The sequence below is a fragment of the Clavelina lepadiformis genome, chromosome 6, assembly GCF_947623445.1.
Source record: "Clavelina lepadiformis chromosome 6, kaClaLepa1.1, whole genome shotgun sequence".
Lineage (NCBI taxonomy): Eukaryota > Metazoa > Chordata > Ascidiacea > Aplousobranchia > Clavelinidae > Clavelina > Clavelina lepadiformis.
The window spans coordinates 16,643,452-16,666,252 of record NC_135245.1 but is presented as its reverse complement, the minus strand read 5'-3'; the positions used below and the strand labels follow the sequence as shown (position 1 = coordinate 16,666,252).

The window sequence follows — 22,801 nt, the reverse complement described above, 5'->3', positions numbered from 1 at the left end:
AAATCATTATAAAGTAGGCACATAGGTTAAAAAATAACCAATCATTGTATGTCTTTCTTCATGCAGTAAAATTATCAAAAATGCAATTACTTAAAAGCCGTCATGGAACAAGGAGAAATTTTTTATGTAATCTTTGCATGGTTGAGGGTACCTCTTACTGGAATATGATTAAAATAGCACATCTCTAGCTATCGTTACAGAGGCCCAAAATCAAAAGTAGACTTTTGCACCTAAAAATAACTCATTTCACTCATTTTTTTATGCCAGTTTGGTTTTCTGCCCGAAACCTTGAACTTTGAAACGGAACTGCAAAGATAAATCCTTGGCTAAAAAAAACACTAAACAATAAACATGCTACCTTTTGTTTGGTTTAGACAGGTTTTTTAAATTCCTACGCCTAACAAAACCAGAGAAACCTTAACGTTTGTCTCATAGGCTTCCTTAAATCAAGTGGTAACAGTAGCATAAAGTATTAGCATTAGCAGTAGCATAAATTCATTCAACATGATCCATATGCTGTAAAATACATCATAAAATAGATTTGCTAACAGATTTAATTGTTTTGTGAACAAAAGTACAGACAGTATTGTTAATGTTAATACCAACGTTACTATGTTAAGGTCACTTCTCTGGATGATTGTGTAAGCATTGAACATTTTGGTCAGTTTTTGGCCATGTTGGGATCAATGGCAGACAAGCAACATTTACCAAAGAGGGTACTGCCTCATGGTTTTTTTCAAGGCAAGCCGAATCTCATTGTGTGTCAGCCAGCTGATGTTTGGCGAACCCTGCTGAACATCTACATGCATTCACCTGAGCAAACTTTACCAACTTCTGCAGAGGTTCTTGTCTGTTGTGAATCAACAGCAACAGAAGATGTTGAATTGCTGTTAAGGCGCGCCATTCAAAGCACTGTTGATGAAGGTAAATGTCTTATTTAGATTTATATTTAACCTACTTCTAGCTTTAGTAGCACCAGTTACAGAAGCATAATGCAATTTGTAAACCTGAATTTAGGAAACAGGATATTCTGCATTGCTTGCGCTGATCAACTTTCATTTGATGTGGCCAAAGAAGCGGAGAAAATTTTTCAAAATCTCACTCAGATGACAGATAAAAATGATAAATATCAACTTGTCGTTGTAACAAGTTCATCTCATCATTACTTGACTGCATTATTTGATGAGGTGGATCATTAAATATTTTACTACATTATTGAAATGATGTATACAGTAATCATATCGATTTAGATGTTATAATTTTTTGTCAGTTATACTTTAAAACAGTCTTACTGTTAGTAGTGTTCTTGCTATTACACTTTAACTACTACTGCTATTGCTAACCTAAGTGAGAAAAACTCACAACAAGTCTTTTGTAAGTTTATATCAGTAGTAGATTATGCTACTTTGTTAAAAAACTAGGTTTTAAATATTTTTCTCTTTTACTGCTTTCAGTATCAAGTGGACAATAACTTCCCAGCTGTTACAATGTCTGTTGAAGATTATTTAAAGCAACATCTCTGTGTGAAAACTATCAAAAAAGAAACTGCTGCCAAAGTTGATCGTGATCAATCATCTGTTCGAGTTGTATTTTCAGATTCAGCTGGAATGGGTTTGTTGCACTTAGCATATTGTAGAGTATATAGAGAAATAAATAATTGAAATGCTAAATAAATGTGCATTGCAAGAATCTCTAAGCATTTTTTTTTCAATAGATGCAACTTGCTAAAATTTTACTGTGATGTTATTTGATACGCTATGAAACTGATCAATGTTTTTTTTGGTTTAGAATATTTTCTTAATCAATTCACTAAGCAAATTCCGGTATATTGAATGAAAAATCTTTATTGCAGGAAAATCGCTTTTCATATCACGCTGTCGAGAAACTCTGGCAGAACTTTGTCAAGACACAGTATTCTGGAATTCTTCAACAATCAGATTCTTGGAAAAGCACGTAAACATGGATGACGTCATTGCCACATTGACACAGAAAAATGGTCATCAAGTTTCTAACATTGATCCTCATTTCATCCACATTGACATTACGCCTTCAGTACGTACTTGTTTTCATATTTTTACTAATCACAAGTCATTTGTTACAACATTTTAATGCTCTTTTCACCAGATCATTAATATTCTACGATTTTCATATTGCAGGTTCAACAAGGTGTCCTAAAATTTTTATTTGACTTGGTGGTGCTACGAACAATTCAAAACAGCAGAGGTGTGATGTGGAGGCACAGACCAGAGCATTTTTATGCAATTGAATACACCAAGGTATTTTTCTCTGGAAAAAAATGAATGGATTAATCTTATTCGGTGGTTGAAGTGATTTTTTTTAGATTTTTCATTGAGTTTTGATAAAATGTTTTTTGTACTGCTCAACACTATAATATGCATGCAATTAAAAACAGATGCTTTACACTACAAGTTTCTTACATTAACTTGTTTATCGCCACGAGAATCAAATGCATTCAGGCTCAAAGCGCTATGGATAAAATTCTAATACTGACCGCCTTTTTTAGGTCTTGTTCTAAACATGATACAAAAACTAAAACATTGTTTTACTTACCTGATAAAGCATTGGTGTCATTATCAGTTGCCAGATGTTGATAGTTTGCATGTAAATTGCTAAGTAAATACTCATAGAAAAAAAGAAGATCATAATTATAATAACAACTGTAGTGTGATAGTGTAATCTTTTTTTCAATAGATAATTTAATTCATAGTTGGCAGTCAACTTGTTAAGTCTAAGGATTTCTTTAAAAAAATTTTCATGAATTTTTTTCAGAAGACCTAAAATAGGTATTGAGTTAGATAAATTTGAACGGTACAGTTATATGTCAATAAAAATCAAAAAAATGCTTCCAGTAAAAACTTGTACTTTAATGGTATAAGAAGAAATCATGTGACATAAACATTTTGTTGTGACTAAAATAAATTAATTTACTCACATGATTTTGGTTTAAATGGACTTCATTGCCTAAAAGCTGAGCATCAATTAAGCTTTTGCAAGTTTCGTTATTATTTTACTTTTTAAATGTTTGTTTGGTCTTGTTCAAACCTTAGCATATTTATTTAAAAAAAAGACTAAATACATTTCAAGTTTTCAATATTTTGTATGTTTTCATCATTGGAAATTTTTCCACAACTGTTTCATGCAACATTATAAATAAAATGCACAGGCAATATGCAAAATATTCTGCCTGACCATTTCTTTGTGTCTTTTCAAGGATGTGGCATCGTTCACCAACATGCTTAGCTTTCTGCCATCAGTCACATGTTTATCTCCGATTGAAGTTAAAGATCATCTGACAAATGCAAATCCTGATGTGACACCTAATCACATTTGCATGGATGCTCAACTTCTAAAAAGTGAAATGTACCAACGGCCTTACCAGTATCTTCTTCACTACAAAGCTCGTCACAACATGGATAAGTTCACATACAAAAAGCCCATTGAAAACCCTTCTGAGTGTTTGCAAACGCTCTTAGCATATTGTAGCATGAAAAATCCTTCATGGCTAGAACTGAGCCATTTTTCCAAGTTCTTGAATCTACAACTTAATGATTGTGAGAAATCTGTGTTTCTTGATGCTGCTCTTGCTGACACCAATCAACCAATTAGGCGAGGTGATGTTGGTTTGTTTGGTTTTAAGGAATTTGTAGTTCGCTTCATGATACGGATGTCCCAGGACTTTGCTACTCCATCATTAAACGTTGATGAAGATGATGACATTGCTAATGGGGATGAGAATGATGTCTTTGAGTTGCATCAGTTGAGACGTCGATGGGAAAGTGGATTTCATCCTTATCTTTTCTTCAATAATGATCGTGTTTCTATGTCATTTGTTCACTTCAACGTCAGTGGTCAGGGACATTTATGCCATCCCAAGACAAATAATGTTGTAGAAAATAATATAATGACCACCAATCTTTTCCAAGGGCTCAAATTAAATGGAGTTAATGTGCAACAAGATTTTGACAAACACAGCAGGCAAAAGAAACTTGAAACGCTTTGCCAGGTGTTTGGCATTGATGAAGTAGATGATCCAGATCCCACTTATGAGCTAACAACTGACAATTGCTTAAAGATGATGGCCATTCAAATGAGATTTAGATGTAGTATTCCTGTCATTGTTATGGGTGAGACTGGTTGTGGAAAAACAAGAATGGTGGAGTTCATGAGTCGTTTGAAGGCAGGTAGAAAGAACATCTGCAACATGGTGGTTGTTAAAGTGCATGGTGGCGTCACTGTTCATGATATTCAAGCCAAAGTTACAGAAGCAACAGAACTTGCAAGAAAAAACAAACAAGAAGGAAATGTTGAAACCATGCTGTTTTTGGATGAAGCAAACACAACTGAAGCCATCTATGCTATCAAAGAAATTGTTTGTGATGGAACAGTTCATGGGAAACCATTTAAAGATGCAGGACTGAGAATTGTGGCAGCATGTAATCCCTATCGAAGACACACTGAAGAAGTTATCAAAGCTATGGAAAAATCTGGTTTGGGCTTCAATGTAAAAGCAGAACATTCTGATGACAAGTTTGCTGGTATTCCAATGAGGCATTTGGTTTACAGAGTGATTTCACTTCCTCCAAGTATGAAACCATTGGTTTGGGATTTTGGTCAGCTCAACAACGAAACTGAAGCAACGTATATTTGGCAAATGGTAGATAAGCTTGAAAAAACCATGAAGATGGCACGCGAGCTACCTGATTTTCCTGATGGAATGGTACGAACAATGACAAACACGTTGTCATTGTCTCAGCAGTATATGCGTGATAGGCGAGATACATGCAGTTTTGTTAGCTTGCGAGATGTAGAAAGAACTGTTCAAAGTTTTGAGTGGTTTTATAAAAAGCTCAAGGACCTTAATCCACTCATTGAACACGAAAAGAAAAATGCAAAAGCAATGAAGAAAAATATCAACCATGCATTGCGAGCTTTAATTCAAGCTCTTGGCATGTGCTACCATGCCACTCTTGAACAAAGAGAAGAATACAGAACATTGTTAGCCGAGGAAATAAGTAGGACTGGATTTCAAATTACTCCAAAGGATCTATGGGATGATATTGTGGCATGTCAAAATGTGTTCATCAACGCAATTGATCTGCAAAAAGATATTGCAAAGAATGAAGCTTTGAGGGAAAATGTATTTATGATTGTACTTTGTGCTGAAATGCGCATTCCACTTTTCCTAGTTGGAAAACCTGGCAGCTCAAAATCTCTTGCCAAAACTGTGGTCACAGATGCCATGCAAGGTCGCAACTCAAAGAGTGAATTGTTTCAGCAACTAAAACAAATACAAGTTTTATCTTTTCAGTGCAGTGCAGTTTCTGATGCTATTGGAATAGAAAATGTCTTTAGTCAGTGTGCTGAATTACAGAAAAAGCAGGATTTGGAGAAGTTTGTTGCAGTAGTTGTACTAGATGAAATTGGCTTGGCTGAAGATTCCAAAAAAATGCCTCTGAAAGTTCTTCATCCACTACTGGAAACTGCATCCCTTCGTGATAACGCTTTAAGAAACGAACCTCACTCCAAGGTTGGGTTTGTTGGGATATCTAACTGGGCACTTGATCCGGCAAAAATGAATCGAGGAATTTTTGTCACTCGTGGTGAACCATCGGAAAGTGACTTGCACAAGACAGCTGAAGCAATGTTTGAATCAGATCATGCTAAAATGGCAGAGGTCCATGGAGTAGTTAAAGCCATGACTGATGCTTACTTAAAAATATACAGAGACCAGAAAAGAGAGTTCTTTGGATTAAGGGATTACTACAGCTTATTGAAAATGTTATTTAGTATTGTTTCAAAAAAACAAGTGCTAGAATTTCATGATGTTGCCACTGCAGTACTTCGCAACTTTAGTGGTTATACAGAAGAGGTCATGAGAACGTTTGCTGAACGTTTCACGGAAATATTTCCCCATGTCTATCAAGTAAACAAACCAGTGGTTGAGCTGATTTCTGAAAATCTTCATTCAGAATTTGAAAGTAGATTTTTGCTTCTTCTTACCAACCAGTATTCAGCCGTCAGTCTCCTGCCAAGAGTCATGGAAAATATATCTGATTTTTTGGTCATATTTGGCTCTAGTTTTCCTCGTGATAACGACTACACTGAAGTTTGCAGAAATATCAATCGTATAAAAGTTTGCATGGAGACTGGTCGGGCAATTGTGCTTCTCAATCTTCGAGATCTCTATGAATCTTTATATGATGCCCTCAATCAGCATTATGTCACATTTGCTGGTGAAAGATATGTGGATCTTGGTCTTGGAGGACACCGAGTAAAGTGCCGGGTTAAAACTGGATTTCGACTCATTGTCATCGAAGAAAAGGACGTTGTTTACAATGAATTTCCCATTCCATTGATCAACCGTCTTGAAAAGTATGTTTTTGAAATGAGTAGTGTGCTGGATGCAAACCAAATGACTGATGTGGAACGGCTAAAGGAATGGATGATGAGATTCTCAAAGATCAATGTGTTCAGATACCAAAGCAAGCCATTCACTCAGCAACATGCATTTGCCGGCTGTAAAGACGACACACCAGCATCAGCTCTTTTGTCCACTTTATCTATTGTCGACCCGTTCGAAGTAAAGAATCAGTATTACAAACTTGCTCAAGAAGCTTTATTGCAAACAGCTGCATTGGATGCTGTGTGTCGGCTTCCAAAGTCGGAATTGAAGCAAGGTGCTGAGGAATTCCGGCAGATTTATATGGAATGTCAACAACATGATAACTTGTGGCATCTGCTTCAGAATGCATTTATACAAAATGAAAAGCTGTCCATTTTTGAGGTCACTTCTTTTGCTCAGATCCTTAATGAAAAAGATCGCCAAGAGCTGGAAAGACGGTTGAGATTGGAAAAAAATCATGTCATGCTTATCACATTGCAGCAATTCAAAACAGAACAGGAATACTCTGGGAGATTACAGGAGTTTTTGGATTTTTCAATGAAACACACTGATGATAAAAGTGATAATTTGCCGGAGTCTGCGTATGTTTTGCTGATACAATGCCCACAAGCACATTTGCATGGGAATTTACTTGCCTGTGCAAAGTACTCTGCCATGAACAAAGTTAAAGAATTTAAACAGGCTAATCCTGAACTTATCAACAAAATCATCATATCATTCATTTTTACACTGGAAAGACATGTAGCTTCTGATGATGGTGCAACATCTTTTACCAGCTTCCACAGTCCGGATTGTGCTTCTGTATACGTAGATGAGCTCAAACCAAGTCACGATTACATACCGCCAGTAAGTACATTGTGGAACATGACTGTACCTCAGATCTTTGAAAGAAATGTGTTGAGCAGTGGAACACACGATGTTATGCTCAGATTACTTCGGGAAAGCATCACAGAAGCAATGAGCAAACTGAAAAATCAGGTCCAGGCAGAAGGAAGACACCGTGTTGGAATAGTTAATGGTCTTTGCTTCGGTAAAAATAACATCTCAGATTCCTTTCAAAAAATTATTCTGGAAAAAATCCATTTACTTCTCGGAGATCGTGAAAATCAAACAATGAATCGGGATAACTGGATCATTGAAGAAGCCTGCTCTTTGCAAGCTTTGCAAGAAGGTGGTACATTTCGAAAAACCTTATGGCTTCGTCTTAAAAAACTTGTGGCAACAGCATTGGCAAAAATCATCAGCACGGCAGATGTTGATAATAATCTTGATATTATTGTAAATGGAAACCAAAACAATTCTATGCTCCTTAATGCGTGGTTTAAGCTTTTTAAATGTGAGTATGTTTGTCAGAACCAATGGTCCATTCAAGGTGATTTTATCGTACAAAGGCAAATCAACTTCACCTGCAGGTTTCCTTTTGCACGATTGATACATGATAAACTTTATCGTTTTTGGAAACTGTTGGAAGAACGAAACATTGAAATGAAGCTGGATCCATTCGTGGATAAGGTAAAGAACTCACCTCTTCAGCCACTGTTAAGTGCTATAGCAGAAGAGTCTGGCATGGTTGCAATAAAGTATTTCATACATGACCTGGTCCACTTGAAGTACAAATCTCTTGCAGAAGATACTAATCATGATATGGAGTATGAAGTTGTGGAGGAAAGTTTGCTAACCTTGTTCAAGGTTCAGAGAAGACAAAAACAACTTCACAACAATGCCCTTGTCGATACATTCATAATTTTTATGCATAGTTTATCTCAACTTAATTACTTTGCTGAAATTATTGCAGTGAACTCCTGTATTTTGACATCAAATCATGAGTGGATTGAAAAACAATCCGAAACTTTAAACTTCGAAATTCATAATTTTGCTTTTGATTCCCTGTTGAAGAAGTTACAGACAGATGCTCCTAATGATATTGGAAAATACGAAACTTGCAAGCAGTGGAAATCACTTGTAGCTAAAACAAAGTATGTTGCTGATAAACTAATATCTGATGCTGATGAAAGCTTGCAAAAATCCTGGAAACAAATTGTTTTTGTGGAGATATTTTTGGACCAACTTGTTCCATCTTCAGCTAACCAGGAGAGCATTCAGCATTATCTCACTGCGCTTTCACCACTGGCCCGTCGACTTTGGGTTGGTGCAAGCAAGCTAAATGATCTGTCTAACCTACAGTTTCTCAATATCATCACTAAAACTTTACAAGGTTGTACCAAGGACATTCATCTTAGATTGCTCTGTTCTTGGAATGATATTCGCTGTAGATCTTGTAAGTCAGAAAAATTGGATAAACCAGTGCTGCTTCCGTGCAAGCATCGAATTTGTCAGAAATGTGTCCCCCATGCTGCAGATAGTTCATGTCCACAATGCAGAACTAAAATTGTAAACCCAGATAAATTAATGCCTATCAAATTGTCTCTTGAACAAACTAAAGAGTTTGAAGTGTTTAAGTCTGCCTGCACCAGTTTCTTTCTGGAATATCTTTCCACATTTTGTTTTCCTCCACCAGGTAGCGCTGCTCGTCAACAGAACAGGCTACCACCAGATGCAAAGATAACTGAAGCTCTTGAAAATCTTGTCATTTGTGAAAAACAAACACGTGCAATGTCACCCTTACAAAGTAATTTTGATGTGAATCCAACAGCGCGTTCCTACATACTTCAGCTTCTTTTACGTTGTGACAGAGATCTTGTGCAACACCAGCTCAATGATCACTTCAACAACATGGGAATTGTTTTATGTGATAAACAAGAGCTTATGGGTGTTTACACTCAATGTATACAAGATATTTTGCATAGCCAGTTTCCTGATTATGAACATGCTGAACACTTCCAAGATCTTGAGCGTTTAACAGAGTTCTTTCAAGAATGTGTCAGAATATCTCAGAACACCGACCATTTTGGTCAAATACAACATCTTGATCTCTGTGCTAGATTGCAGTTTGTAGCAAGACTCTCTGTTTTCTGCATCGTAAAACTTTCAAAAGAAGAAGCTCAACAATTCGGTGATTACCAGCACATGCTGTTGCTCATGAAAGAAATATGTAATGCTTGCAAAAATCCTAAATATGCAGCAATGAAAGAGTTTATTGTCAAGACGTTTTGTCGCCAACAAGGAATAGATTCCTTTAACAACTTGCTTGAAAACGGCATTTACCAGTGCTTGATTCCCCCAAATCTAATTCCGAAAGAGGATAGAGAAACTGAAAATTGGTATCTTTCCTCTGATTTAATAGTCTTATCTGGTGAAAGTTACATTAATACCAAAGCTTTGCTTTTGGATGTTGTCCACGCTGACCATTTTCCCAATGTTTTTCAAAGAATTGTCCACGAGATACAGCAGTCCCCAGACAGTATTACTCAGATTCTCTTAGCATTATCAGTTTGGGCTGCGCATGGTGATGTGGGTAAAAAATTGAGAGAGGAAACATACAAGTACATGATGCAACGCTTGCACATGCATTTGTCTGGTAATATCAACCAGCATATGTTTCAGGATATTGCTTTCGGACAATTCAATTTAAAAATCGCTCATTTATCACCACGAATAGAATATAGATTTAATGAATTTATTAACATGGTTGGGATTGCACTGATGTGCAAATCAGATGGCCTGCTGTCAGAGTTGTATGGTATGATTACCAACCCAGATAAATATGCACATGCATTCTTGCCCACTATGCCTGCATCCAACTATTTTGCTGTTCGCGCAGTTATGCAGCTGGAGAGAAGTCATAATACATCACCTAAGTCTTTCCTTTGCCCGAATGGACATGTCTACTTTATCGGAGAATGTACTAACCCAGTACAAGGTGGTATTTGCCCTGAATGTCGTAAACCCATTGGAGGACAGCGATATGGTTTACTACAACCAGGTAATCAAGCCGGAGAACTTACTGAAGCATCCCAGGCAGGATACAGGCTTGGAACGGCTGAACAAAGAACTCCAGTTGCACCAGATCGAAAGCTTACAAAGTTATCAATTTGTGCAACAAGACTCATTTTTCATGCTGCTATGTTGCTTGGTACAAGAAATGGAAATGGAATCGAAAAGTAAGTGTGTTTCTTTATGATAGTGATGCCTAAAAAAGTTTAAACAAATGCGTAGTTTTATTGATTCTTGTATTAACTTGAACTCAAAAAATATAAAATTTTTATCTATTCCAGACTAGTTAAAGCCAGAAGTAACGATGATGCAATAGTTTTCTTGATAAGACACATGCAGAAGGATATGGAAGAGTTATCAACCAATCTTGGAAAAAGTATTGATGACACTTTTGTGATAATCCACCAAGTTCTACATAGAATGAGAACTATTAATGTAAGTCATTGTCACTATACTGTAAGCTGGTGTTTCTCAAACACTGGTTCACAAGTATAAACTGAGTTGCCATATATAAGATTGTTAGGTTTTGTTACATGAATTAAACTTATGTCAAGCAGTTTATGCATATGTATGGTTAGCGAACCAACACACCAAACACTGAAGTTTATGAAACCTGATTTGCACGAATTAAGTTAAGTGGAGTGATGGAGAGTAGGGATGTGTAGCATTTGAAAATTGCTTGAGATTACAACGAAATGCAGAATTTAGGTTCTAAAACTACATTTTCTACAAGTGAAAGTCACAAGTAGCTTTGTATTTTTATACATTTTGTTTTTGGGTTTGTAAACATGTAAGCAATGATTTACAGCAATTTACTTTAGAAATTTTAACCCAATTGTTGACTAAGCGGTGAGGTAATTTGGATTGCCATGTTTTTTTATGCTTAAAACTTTGATGAGGTTAAAGCCCTGCTATATTCACACAGTTAATAAATTTCTAAAAATATTATGTCATAAGCTCGTTTTTTCTGTCTTGTAAAATCAGGTCCGAACAATAAATTTATAAAACAAAATTCTTCGTACAATTAAAGTGGATTTTAGTGGTTTTAGGATTGAACTTTGCAAAGATTTGCCACAGTGTGACGATAAAGGTTATGTTACCTTACCAGCCTACAATAATTTGTTTTCAATTACTAAATAGTCTAGTGTTTTTTCAGGTTGCAGGACAGCAACAGAACTGTAACCTTCAATCCATGGCGGCAAGAGAAATTTGGGAAGAGGAATTCCAAAGACATTATTTGTCACTTGTTTTCAAAAAAACTGATGAACATCTTAACAATGCACAAAATGTTTTAATTCAAGCCGGCAAATTTGCTGAAAAGCCACTGCATAGGTAAAATAGGAAATCAACTGTATTGTTATCCACCATTTTTATCTGCAGAATAGTCTATATGCAGTTCCATTTCTCATGTAATAACTTTCTTATTGGAATATGGTAGGTAGATTTACAAGTAAACTATTCACGTAAAAGTTTATTGATAAAAAATCTTTGTGTAGGCTTGTGTATGAACTGCAACCAGCTGAACCGGTGCCCCATGATAAAATTGAATGGCACCATCCTTGCTTATGGAAGTATCGTATTCACATCAGCGTAAAAAATTTAAAACAGAGACTGGAAGCTATTGACTCTAATGCTGGAGGTATGTAAGGTTCGCCGCCAAATCTTTGTGCAGTAAATGTTTTTTGCATAATTCTCACCAATTGTTGGTCAGGCGAAGGTGCTGTGCTGAAAACTATTCTGAACATGGAAGACCTGGAAATGGCTCAACATCTGTACTCCATATTGTCCTTGCAATCAGTTTTAATCTCAAGGTTAGCAAATATGATTGGGCATTGATCGTAACCTGTTAATTGCACCGTGTAACACGATTTTTGTTCCCGGGTTCTAATTGATATTTCCTGATCTCTCTCACCTAGAAACTTCCAAAAATCAATATAGTTCATTCCAAACATTGATTTTGTGGTTAGGAGAGTAATTTTTTGAATTTGCTGGTATGTGCAATATTGTGCATGGTTATACTGATTTACCCTATAGGAAATGGATATTTACCAAACTGTCTTTGATCGCTGTAAGTCCATTTTTAATCGCTTGGCATCGACTAAGAAGTTGTATTCTATCAATGTATTTACTAAATATTCTGACGCGTTAGTCGTAGGCTATCGATTGCTTTTTCGCAAAGCAAATTACAGCCAACTTTTGGCTATTTTTCTGTCTGGCAAAGGGTTAATTCTGAGTTTGCATAATAACAGGCAACGAATTAGAATTTTTGTTATTAAAATCAAATCACAAAGCACAGGCATTTGGTACATGGAAATTTGCCCATAAATGTATTAACTGTATCCGAATCAATACCATCATTAAATGTTAAATGCAAAACTAAATAAATATTTCAGGCTAAAACAGTTCAAGTATAAAATCAGTTAAAAATGGGATGTTTTGCGGGATTTTCTTTTGTACTCTACATCACTTTCCCGCATCAAGGCCCAGACATAATCTCCCATCATGCTTTCATTATATTGCCCTTGGTATCTCCTTTCAAAATCTTTTATGTCTTGATGGAATCGCTCCCCTTGTTCTTCTGAATAAGCTCCCATATTGTCTTTAAACTCGTCCAAGTGAGCATCAAGCATATGTACTTTCATGGACATTCTGCACCCCATGTTTCCATATGACTTTACCAAATTGGCAACGAGTTCGGCATAGTTATCTTCCTTGTTATTGCCCAAGAACCCATTCACCACATCTGCAAAGCTATCCCAAGCCTTCTTTTCAACATCATTAAGCATTTGGATAAAATCATTCGACTTGAGAATCTTTTTAATTTGTGGGCCAATAAATACACCAGCTTTTACTTTAGCTTCTGATAGTTCAGGAAACAAGTTCTTGAGAAACTGGAATGCGTCACCACCTTTATCCAATGCTTTCACAAATTGCTTTATAAGCCCAAGTTTTATGTGAAGGGGAGGCATAAGCACTTTGTTTGGGTTAATCAACCGAGTTTGCTTTACGTTTTTCTCTCCAACAACAAATTCGTTTCGTTTTGGCCATATTTGCTTTTTGTAGTGTTCTGTGGTAGCCCTACTATCCCAAAGGCAAAGGTGGAAAGGATACTTGGTGAACCCCCCTTGCATACCCATCAAAAACGCTACCATTTTAAAGTCCCCAATTACTTCCCAGTTATATTGATCGTACTTTATTCTATACAACACCTCAAAAATCAACCCTGCAAACAGAAGTATCTATAAAATGGCAAATATTGCAGAGTATATTAACATTTAAAAGTGATTAACATCCATCTTGGATGCTCTTTAGCCATATCTTTGATATCTTTTCTCAAAAATATTGCGATTTTAGAATTTCAGTCTCTAAACCACAAAAACAAAGTTTATATGAAATAAAGTTGATTTTCGACACTTACTGGTCCTAAGCAATAGGGAAAAATCGATTAGAACCTGGGAACAAAAAATTTTTTTTTTTTGTTACATTGTGTTGTTTTTGTTGAGTAATATTATGGTTTGACATTTTTGAAAAAAGTTTTAAGTTTGTATAAGCCTGTATAATTAAGGAAGTGAAACCAGAATGATATGTTATCGGAATATTTATCTTCTGACTGACCAAAATCGTTGCACCACTTAAACTTGTGTTCAATTCCCAACCACTCGTGCCCAAGTACCAAGCTCATTTTTCTTTATGCATATTTTGTGTGGTATTTTGCTTTTGACGTGACCTTACCCAAATTTATCATTCTTCACCAACAACGTCACAATACCAAGCATTGAGAATGCCTTGTCCAATAGCATTACCACAACAGCATAGTTACAGTAGTTTCACCAAATAGAAACCTTGATTGCGTAGTTGTGAGTTAGCCGGTGTTATGAAATAACCATTTTTGAAAATTAATCAGCTATCGGCAGAAAATGGACATGAAGGATACTGATGAAAAAACACTTGAACAGTATTTGCAAGAAGATGACTACATTTTTGTGGAAGATGTTAACACTTACATGAGGATTTGGAATAAGGTACATAATAAGGATAAGGTATAGGTAGAGTTTTTCCCAGACTAAATAACAACTCCAATCAAACTGCTTGGTCTAAACAGGTTTTAAAGGTCTATACAATAGTCTAACAAAATCAGAGAAATCATCATTTGTCACCCGTACGCTTCCTTTGATAGCGCTGTGATGCAAACATGTTTAAAGAATCCATGTAAAAATTAGCAATAAAATGCCCAAATGACAAAAGCAACAAGAGTTTACGATAGGCAACATATTTCTTACTACCACAGGTCAAAGATCACCTTGTTCAAACTGATCGTTACAACACTCCTCACTGCTACTTTAAGGAGGACCTAACTTTGCAGAGTCCAATTTCTATGTGCTTACCTAGCAAACGCGGTCGTGGGTGCTGCGCTCTTGTTCTGGCAGAGTACCTTACAAATAAGCAAAACAACCTTTTACAAAAATGCAGAGAACTGATAACTCCACGTCCAGTGTAAGTCATGAAAGCATATAACGCAGAAACTGAGAAGAATATTGTTACTAGAATAAACCGATGTCACAGATTTCAAAAACGATTTTCAGGTTTCCCATTGTCGATGTTCCTCAACTTTCAACCAACAACTTGGTTTGCATCAATGAGGAGCGAGATCTGATGCCTCTAATACGTGCAAATGCTCAGTATGAAACAACAACAGATGAATCTGGCCCGAAACATAACATTGCATACAACATCGGCCTGCTAGAGAAAAAAGTAAAAGGGACTCATTTATCATCTTTAAGTACGTGTTTAAATTCTTGTCATACGATTTTTTAAATTCCTGTTTGTTCTAGGTTTTGGAGCATTTTGTTTTGCGCAAGGCGATTATTAACATAGAGGTGAGTTCTTTTAGCTTTTAGGTTCATTGTACTTGCTTTATCATAACTTTTGATTTTAGGGGAAGTTTTAAAATAACGTGGAAAATCAATCTTTTATATATGAGTCTGCGATAAAATATAAGAATGTTACTGAACATGTTTTCACAGACAATACCACTGATGCAATACCCACAAGACATGGGGCTGGGACAAGATTTTAATGCTATCAAAGAAAATCACGAGCAGGTGATTGTCCATGCGTGGATTACATGTTATACATACAGATATGTCATTTTGTGTCTCTCTTTAGGTTCCACTCCCTGCCAGAATGTGTCAAGAGATTGATGCTGCAGTTGAAGAAGCTATGACAGTCAGTGTCTGTGAAGCAGTCCGAACTCTTACCCTGGTGATACAATTTTTAGCTAAGGTAGGTTTTTAACTAGGTAGGTTAATGATATTTTCTGATAACTGGTACAAAAACTTTATTTGAGCGTTATTCATACTGTAGAGGTTATCTGAAAGTATGGGTAAGTTATGGAACTATTGTTAAATTGATTTCTTTAGCTTGGTGGAGAAGCAGAACAAACTATATGTGATTATGCTGAAAGAGATCTTCTTCTATCTGCTGAAGAAACCGAAATGATTCCACGTTCTGCCCTAATCCATCATTGCTTGGCTCTCTATGAGAGGTTGTCGTGGCACAGGTCAAGAAAGTTGGCTATTAATGGGCAGAATCCTTTTGAAAATGTTCTGGCCGGTGGTAAGTGCAGAAAATCCCATATAGCTTTTGAAGTGAGATAAATGTTTCAAGTTGACGATATAGCAGGACTTCTTTGCTTGTGCTCTACGTTTGCTGGAACATTTATTTTTGCTAGTGGAAGACATAGAAGATGAAGAAGTGCTTGATCGGCTCAAAGAAGAATTGTCTCAGATGAATATTCAAAGATTGCAGCTTGAATTGAATTCCCTTATTATGGCTGGTCCAGAGGTGGATCTGAATTGGAGGTAGTGGCTTGACTTTAAAAGAACGCTTTTAAGCTCTAGTTCCTAAACTGTATCAGAACTCTGCTACCACTAGACATCCTTTTCTTCAAAGATCATAATTGGATCCATTAGCACTTAGATTAGATACACAACACGTTTTTATTTGTACCTCAAACGAACCGAAGAAATTTTTCATTGTTTGTGATGACAGATTCGTTATATCCTAGCTTAGAATACGCCAGGATGTGAAACTGTTTAATCCAAAAATTGTTTTTCATCCGTTTTGCTTTCTGTTCCATAAACACGCACTAAGTTCTAGGTCTACTGAAAATCTCCTAGTCTACTGTACGTGATAACTGTTAGTATGCTGTGTGTTGACACACTTTGTGATTGTTTTTCATCTCAGACTTGGTGAAGATGTTCTTCTTCCATATTTGGATGGCAAGCACGATGGAGACAACTCTTGGTGTGAGAGACTGCCTGAAGATATCCTCTTCAAACATGCTGTACATGTGTATATGATATCTATGGGATTTGTGCTTGAATTAAATGCTTAAATTTTTGTTTTGAAATGTCAAGTTTCTGTAAGCATGTGTAACCTGATTTTGTCGACCTACTGTATGAGTTTATTGTACATCATGGAATAAGTGTGCCATGTTACTGTTTCTTTTTCTTGAACATTTTTTAATATTTTTAAATGTTAACAAGTATAATGATGCACTATTCTATCTATGATCGTTAATTCCTTTGATTCATGTAAAAGAACATATTTTATGCTAAACTTATGTTATCCTTGCTGATATGTGTAAAATAAAGTTACCAAAAAAGTAATATTTTATTTCTACCTCAAAAGTATGAATACCTAAAACCACTTTAATTATCAGAAAATTTTTTTGCAAACTCATTTTAAAATTCCGTACAACATACGATTTGGCTGTTCTTTTAAAATTTTGTGCTGTCTGTAACTCTGTTTGGGAAGATATTTTGTGTGTGAACAAGGGTCTTCAAAAAATTTGTTGAAAATTTACATAATTTAGGCGTAATAATACATAACTCTTTTGAAGAGATTCCAGAAAAATGGTAAAAATGCACTTATCAAGTATGGGTTCCTACAGTGTTTTTTCAACTTTTTGTTCCACGCTTCAGTATGAATTTCATAGATTTCGTCACTTAATACCCTAAAACTTTTTTAACATAGACCAATTGGGGCAGCAAAATATCTTAAGCTATAAAGGTCAATAGTGATTGTACATAGGATTATAATGCGGGAAGTAGTGGCTTCAGGGTGAGGTGAGGTATTTCAGGACAGCAATCATTCATTGGTTAATGCTAATGAGCTGTATTTAAAATAAGGGAAAAGTTGTGTAAATTGGCCGGTCCCCCCTGCTTTGAAGTTACTTTCATATAGCTTGATGCTTAAATGGTCACATGATTTAAAACACCATGTAAAGACGAAAAAAGTTTTGTTCTCTGCTGGTAAACCTCTGATGTATTAGGTGCTTGATAGCAACAAAGACACGAAGGGTGTGAGATTTTAGGGGCCATAGAGTAAATTTTACAAAGCGAGAAACTGACATGAAATCCACAAAATAAATTTGTAATTCTGAACACTGCATAATACACTGTTATGCATTTAAGATAGTTGTTGTTTGTAATATAATCACCATATTATCTCATTATTGCACAGCAACGCACTGAATAGTGAAGTTTTGTAGATGGAATAAAATATATAAACGCAATCATAGTCATATGATGTCACATGCCTGTTGTTTAGAACACAAACGTTTGGATAACTCTGTTTCAGTATATGAAGGTAACAGAAAACAAAATCGGTTTCAGAAAACATTATTAAAAAAAAACTGACAACCAAGGTCATAATGACAGACGAAACATTTGACTGGTTTGTTTTTACATTTACAATAATGTGTTTTGAACATCTTAAAAAGTACTAGTTTCCATTGAGGAAGAATAAAATCACTGCAAAGACATCATATACAATATACATACATTTCTAAAGAAAAGGAGTGGGTGGCAGCAAAAGTGTGTGTTGTGAGACATGTTTGAGTCCGGCCTAACAAACAAACAAAGACAAACTGCTTAAAATTAATGGTTCTGTGGAAATTTCATTGATTGCCATTTTCACATTTTCCTTCACATAATACTTCAAAACTTTGAAGAAATAGTCAGCCACACTTTCATACACACAAAGAACACATATTAGGAACATAAATAATTTGTAGTGGCACCATTTCAATCAAAATCAAATAAAAGGTGATCGACATGCACTTTACAAGTGTACAAACCTGAGACTGAAATTTATACACATCAATACGACATACAGAAAATCTGGCAATCACTTCTTTCCATCACAGTGCACAAAACGGCAAGCAAACAAACAAATGTAAACATGTACTACCGGAATATTCACAATGAAACTTGGCAAGGAATTCATAAAACCTTGAATGTTAAAAACTTATTTTACATTACGAAACATAAGTTTTTCATGAAAGAGTATACTTTATAACTGACATCCCTTAAAAAGTAGTATTGGAAAAAACCAAAAACATGCGCGCCGCATGAAAATTGAAGGAATATCCACTACCAATACTGTGTATGGTTTACAGGCCGAATATGGCATAGTGACAACATAAACACACTACAACAAAAAAACTTTTTGCTGTAAGTGTTCAACTATAAATTAAGTGGATATCAATATCAGCGGAGTGATTTTGCTTCAAATACAGTGTAGTCATCGTCGGAGTCAACATTGAGCGGATTTAGCTCATAATTTTCACCACTGGAATGCAGAAGTCCATAACTTTTTACCCTTCTCTTCTTAGACCTGAAAACAACGCATTGGCGTACAAGAGTGAAGCAGGTTAAATCACCAAATGGATAGATAGTTCATGGTTGTCTCGGTAGCATCGTGGCTAGAGTATCCAACTCATAATAATATGAAACAAGTTCAATATTCAGCCACAATAGTACAATACACTATATAAAAATATATTGTAATGCCTTCCAAGGGCATTGAAGCATGAAAATTTTATGTTTAAAGTTCATCTGCTATATTTCCCAGTCTAGTTTGCACATACTTTTGTCAGCAATGATATCAACTTTACGTATTTACTTTTAAAACAAAGTAAATTTATTATTCCTTTCAGCTTTTATGTAACCAGCGTCTACTACACTACTGTGTATAAAATACTTTTTAACCTATATTACTTTTACACACTCTTACCTATACAGACGAATGCCAAAATAAACCATCAAGATAGCACCAACCGCAACGAAAACATAGAAAGCTCTTTTTAACATTGCACTGTTCCGTGATATGTAATTAGAAAATTTGTCCAGCCCACTGGTTGTGGCATTTATACTTGTGTTTTCCTGGGGAACTTGTTCTTTTTTTTCTTCATCAGATTTGGTCTCATTAATTTTTGGTTTATTTTCTTGATCTTCACACCTTGTGATGGTCACAACAGCAAGCAGATGAAAAAACATGATAGTTACCAGAAATAAACTTAAATTCATCGAGTTGGGCATGATTTTCAGGATCAGGATGCTATTAATCAAATTGTTTTGTGCTATTATTAAAAGAAGAGTGTTTGACATTATCAAGGTCAAGCGTCTTGTCACCGATTCTTGAATTGCACAAAACCAGCCAGTAAGTACATTATGACTTGGGCAAGTTTTTTCAATAAAGTCAATATTTTGGGAGTTAAATAGAGTCATGAGAAAGATAATATTAGATACGAAGTTTCATGGTGGTGGGGCCAATATTAGCTAGACAACAAAAATTGTCAATTATCTATCGACACGTGATACAGTATTTTTTTATATTAAACACGGTTAGTTAAAATAATGGTGAGAGAAGTTTTTTTTGCTCATCTTTGCCGAGTACAGACTGCTATCTATTGTCAATACTCACTATTAAATTATTGTGATGAATATAATCAAACAACATTACGTGCAAGTGAATAGCTGCGAAAAGGAAAAGCTGCAAATTTCGTAAAAAAGTTTGAAGTACAGGGCAGCATCATATCAGATGCTGGTTTAGAATAAACTATAACACCCGGTCAATTTAGTGTTCGTTGTTTGTTTTAATAAAAATGCTCTAGAAAATTTTAAGTGAGGGGCATGTCATCTTAAATGAAAGAACACTATTAACTGAACATTCTGGTAAAATATTTTTGAAAAAACAATTCGTGGTTAGGTAGCTATCGGCAAAAGTAAATTAAAAAAAGTCTCAGTTTGTGGCCTTCGTTTTGACGTAAATGAATTCTCTTGTTAAATGCCATACATTAGTCAAGCTGCTTCAGGTTTATTGCGACATGTGTATATTTCACAGTACACATGAAAAAGCAAGCTCGTGTCGAAAAATATAAAGTTAACCTTAACAAACCCAAACTATATCCTGTTTCTTATTTTACCGACGCCTTTTACCTTAGTAGGAAAATACGAATATGGTAAATCAAAATTAGGATAGTCAGTGAATTGAAATGTATGCTAATTTAAAAGGAGAAACGTACTAACTTTTCGAAAGTGTAAATTAACCTAAAGCTGATTGATCTCCTCTGACCAAAACTCTCACTTCTCTTGATTAAATTACTAAGCTAGCCCGCAAATTGACAAATGATATTTTTCAAATAAAAATTACTTTTTTCCAAAGTATAAATTAATTCAAAACTAATTCCCTCCAACCCAAACTCTCACCTACCGGTATCATGACTAAGCCTAAATTAAATTAAAAATAAACTTGAAGGATAAAAAGAAATGAAACAACAACAAGAATTGAACTTGAGACCTCCAGCATACAAGCCCCAACGTTAACTACTACACCACCATAATACCTTCTGTGGAAAATGAGAGTCATAAAAACCATTAGACAAAATCTGCTGGTCACCGTACTGTGATTCTGCAACTTTGGTGAACGGACGCCGGTGAAATAGTCACTTTGCAATTGAAATAAGTACTGGGTCAGGGTACAGCGATATGTTTGCTACCGTAAGTGGGGTAAAGGTTGACGACTTGACGTTGACCTTGATCCGGCTGTTCATGAGCAAACTAGGTTAGTATTTTGGCTGGGCTATGCGTGGATCACTTGATTTCAATATAAGATTGAAACTATAACACAAGCTTGGTCACGAGTCACGACACACATTTCATCACATGACAAAGCTGGAATCCCTAAATTTTCCGAAATACTATAGGCTGTTATGCCATTATTAAGTTTTTTGTGCATCTGACAGCATAAATTTCAAAAACTTGTGTGCACCAGATGTCTCTGTTTTGGAATTACTTAGCTTATAAAGTAGCTTGTTGACATATTGTTTGCATTAGATATGGCACTATGTTGTGTTACGAACATTATAACGCTTTCTGTCCATAACAGCTGTGTTATTGCTACACGTTAATCTCACTGACGCAATAATTGAAGATGTGAGTCTTTTGTGAGACACATTTCACATTTAGACAGCACAACAATACACCTATAGACACCTTATATATTCCAATAATAAACGCAATAAACTCTACACATACAGAGCTAAATTCCAAACAAAAAATTGCAATCTGGTAAGTTCATAATTTGGATAAAATGTTGAACTGACATTGAAATAGAAGAGTTCCTTTTTATCAAATCACAAAACAGTTTCAGAACCACGGTGGTTTGCAGAAAATATGCTTAGGATGACAAAATATGGATTGGATTGGATTTTCCAAACAGTTCCAGCTCCTTTCTATACGAGACCAAAAATTGGCTCGGGGACGGAGCGGTCAGACCCCTTGGCAGGTAAAAATTCCATCCGGCTTGTATTCGAGAATTTGTAGCCACCCTGTCCGCTACAAACCAATTGTTATCAGTTTGTTAGGTTACTAAATCTACAAATATGTCCTATAATGAGTATGTCACAGTCTGAAAAAATTATTTCACAAAACTTTTTCCACTCACTGATAGAGAAATACACGTTTTCCTTCTTATGTGTAAGACGCGGAGATCACGTTACTGCCTATGTTTTTGGAATTGTTACGGGTTTTGAGAAAAATTTGCAATTTCGACCTTTCACTCCAGATGTGGCCGACTCAAATCTAAATAGATGATAAAAGCTTTCGTGTTGCGCAGCGCTAACTTGCGTAGACTATCCGTTTATAGTACATTTCATAGTTTGTAGCGGCGAAAAAAAGGGAAGAAAAGGAGAGTGTCTTCTTCCAAATGATGGAAAGTGGATTTAACAAGCTTGTCTTCTGTATGTTCAACATCACTAGAGCATAATCGTTTTTCTTTTTGTATAACCTGAATGGTGCGTAAACGGCTTTATCGTCACCCGGGCGCACGAATTCAGCAATAAAAGTTAAAAAAAAATGTAAGAAATAATTTTAATATGAAAATTTCAAGAACTTGTATAAAATCAATGGGGATCATCTTGGATATTTCCCAAGAAATCTTTTTGTTAACATGTTTATGTAGATACTCTCATGGAAAACGTTATGCATGAACACCCACCAAAAGTGCGGAAAAATCAAATCAACCAAGGCTAGTGGGCTACACCCGTCACCCAAGGCAGTAAGGCCTGGTGGCTCTGTTCAATCTAGTAAAAGCGTGTGTGCAAGTATGTGCAGAATGTGCTGTATTTGCAAGCCA

General features: G+C 35.7%; 2 protein-coding genes across 2 annotated transcripts in view; one reads left to right on the top strand and one right to left on the bottom strand.

Moving 5' to 3' along the window:
* Window positions 1-16,989, top strand: part of LOC143463547 (E3 ubiquitin-protein ligase rnf213-alpha-like) — a 46,006-nt gene extending 29,017 nt beyond the window's left edge. The window contains exons 45-63 of the mRNA XM_076962065.1: window positions 621-924; window positions 1,018-1,187; window positions 1,455-1,611; window positions 1,853-2,052; window positions 2,157-2,276; window positions 3,233-10,485; window positions 10,600-10,753; window positions 11,475-11,650; window positions 11,815-11,957; window positions 12,030-12,129; window positions 14,223-14,340; window positions 14,607-14,812; window positions 14,902-15,070; window positions 15,151-15,195; window positions 15,343-15,420; window positions 15,485-15,601; window positions 15,739-15,934; window positions 16,050-16,179; window positions 16,565-16,989. Coding sequence (XP_076818180.1) covers window positions 621-924; window positions 1,018-1,187; window positions 1,455-1,611; window positions 1,853-2,052; window positions 2,157-2,276; window positions 3,233-10,485; window positions 10,600-10,753; window positions 11,475-11,650; window positions 11,815-11,957; window positions 12,030-12,129; window positions 14,223-14,340; window positions 14,607-14,812; window positions 14,902-15,070; window positions 15,151-15,195; window positions 15,343-15,420; window positions 15,485-15,601; window positions 15,739-15,934; window positions 16,050-16,179; window positions 16,565-16,715 — 9,987 coding nt within the window. The 3' untranslated portion in view covers window positions 16,716-16,989. The remainder of the gene's footprint in view (window positions 1-620; window positions 925-1,017; window positions 1,188-1,454; window positions 1,612-1,852; window positions 2,053-2,156; window positions 2,277-3,232; window positions 10,486-10,599; window positions 10,754-11,474; window positions 11,651-11,814; window positions 11,958-12,029; window positions 12,130-14,222; window positions 14,341-14,606; window positions 14,813-14,901; window positions 15,071-15,150; window positions 15,196-15,342; window positions 15,421-15,484; window positions 15,602-15,738; window positions 15,935-16,049; window positions 16,180-16,564) is intronic.
* A 745-nt stretch (window positions 16,990-17,734) lies between these two features.
* LOC143463550 (uncharacterized) lies at window positions 17,735-21,592 on the bottom strand. The gene is made up of 2 exons (XM_076962072.1): window positions 19,400-21,592; window positions 17,735-19,000 (listed from the first exon to the last, which is right to left on the bottom strand). Exons 1-2 carry the CDS (start codon window positions 19,891-19,893, stop codon window positions 18,874-18,876), a joined length of 621 nt encoding a protein of 206 aa, XP_076818187.1. The 5' UTR covers window positions 19,894-21,592; the 3' UTR covers window positions 17,735-18,873.
* Window positions 21,593-22,801: the final 1,209 nt, after the last annotated feature.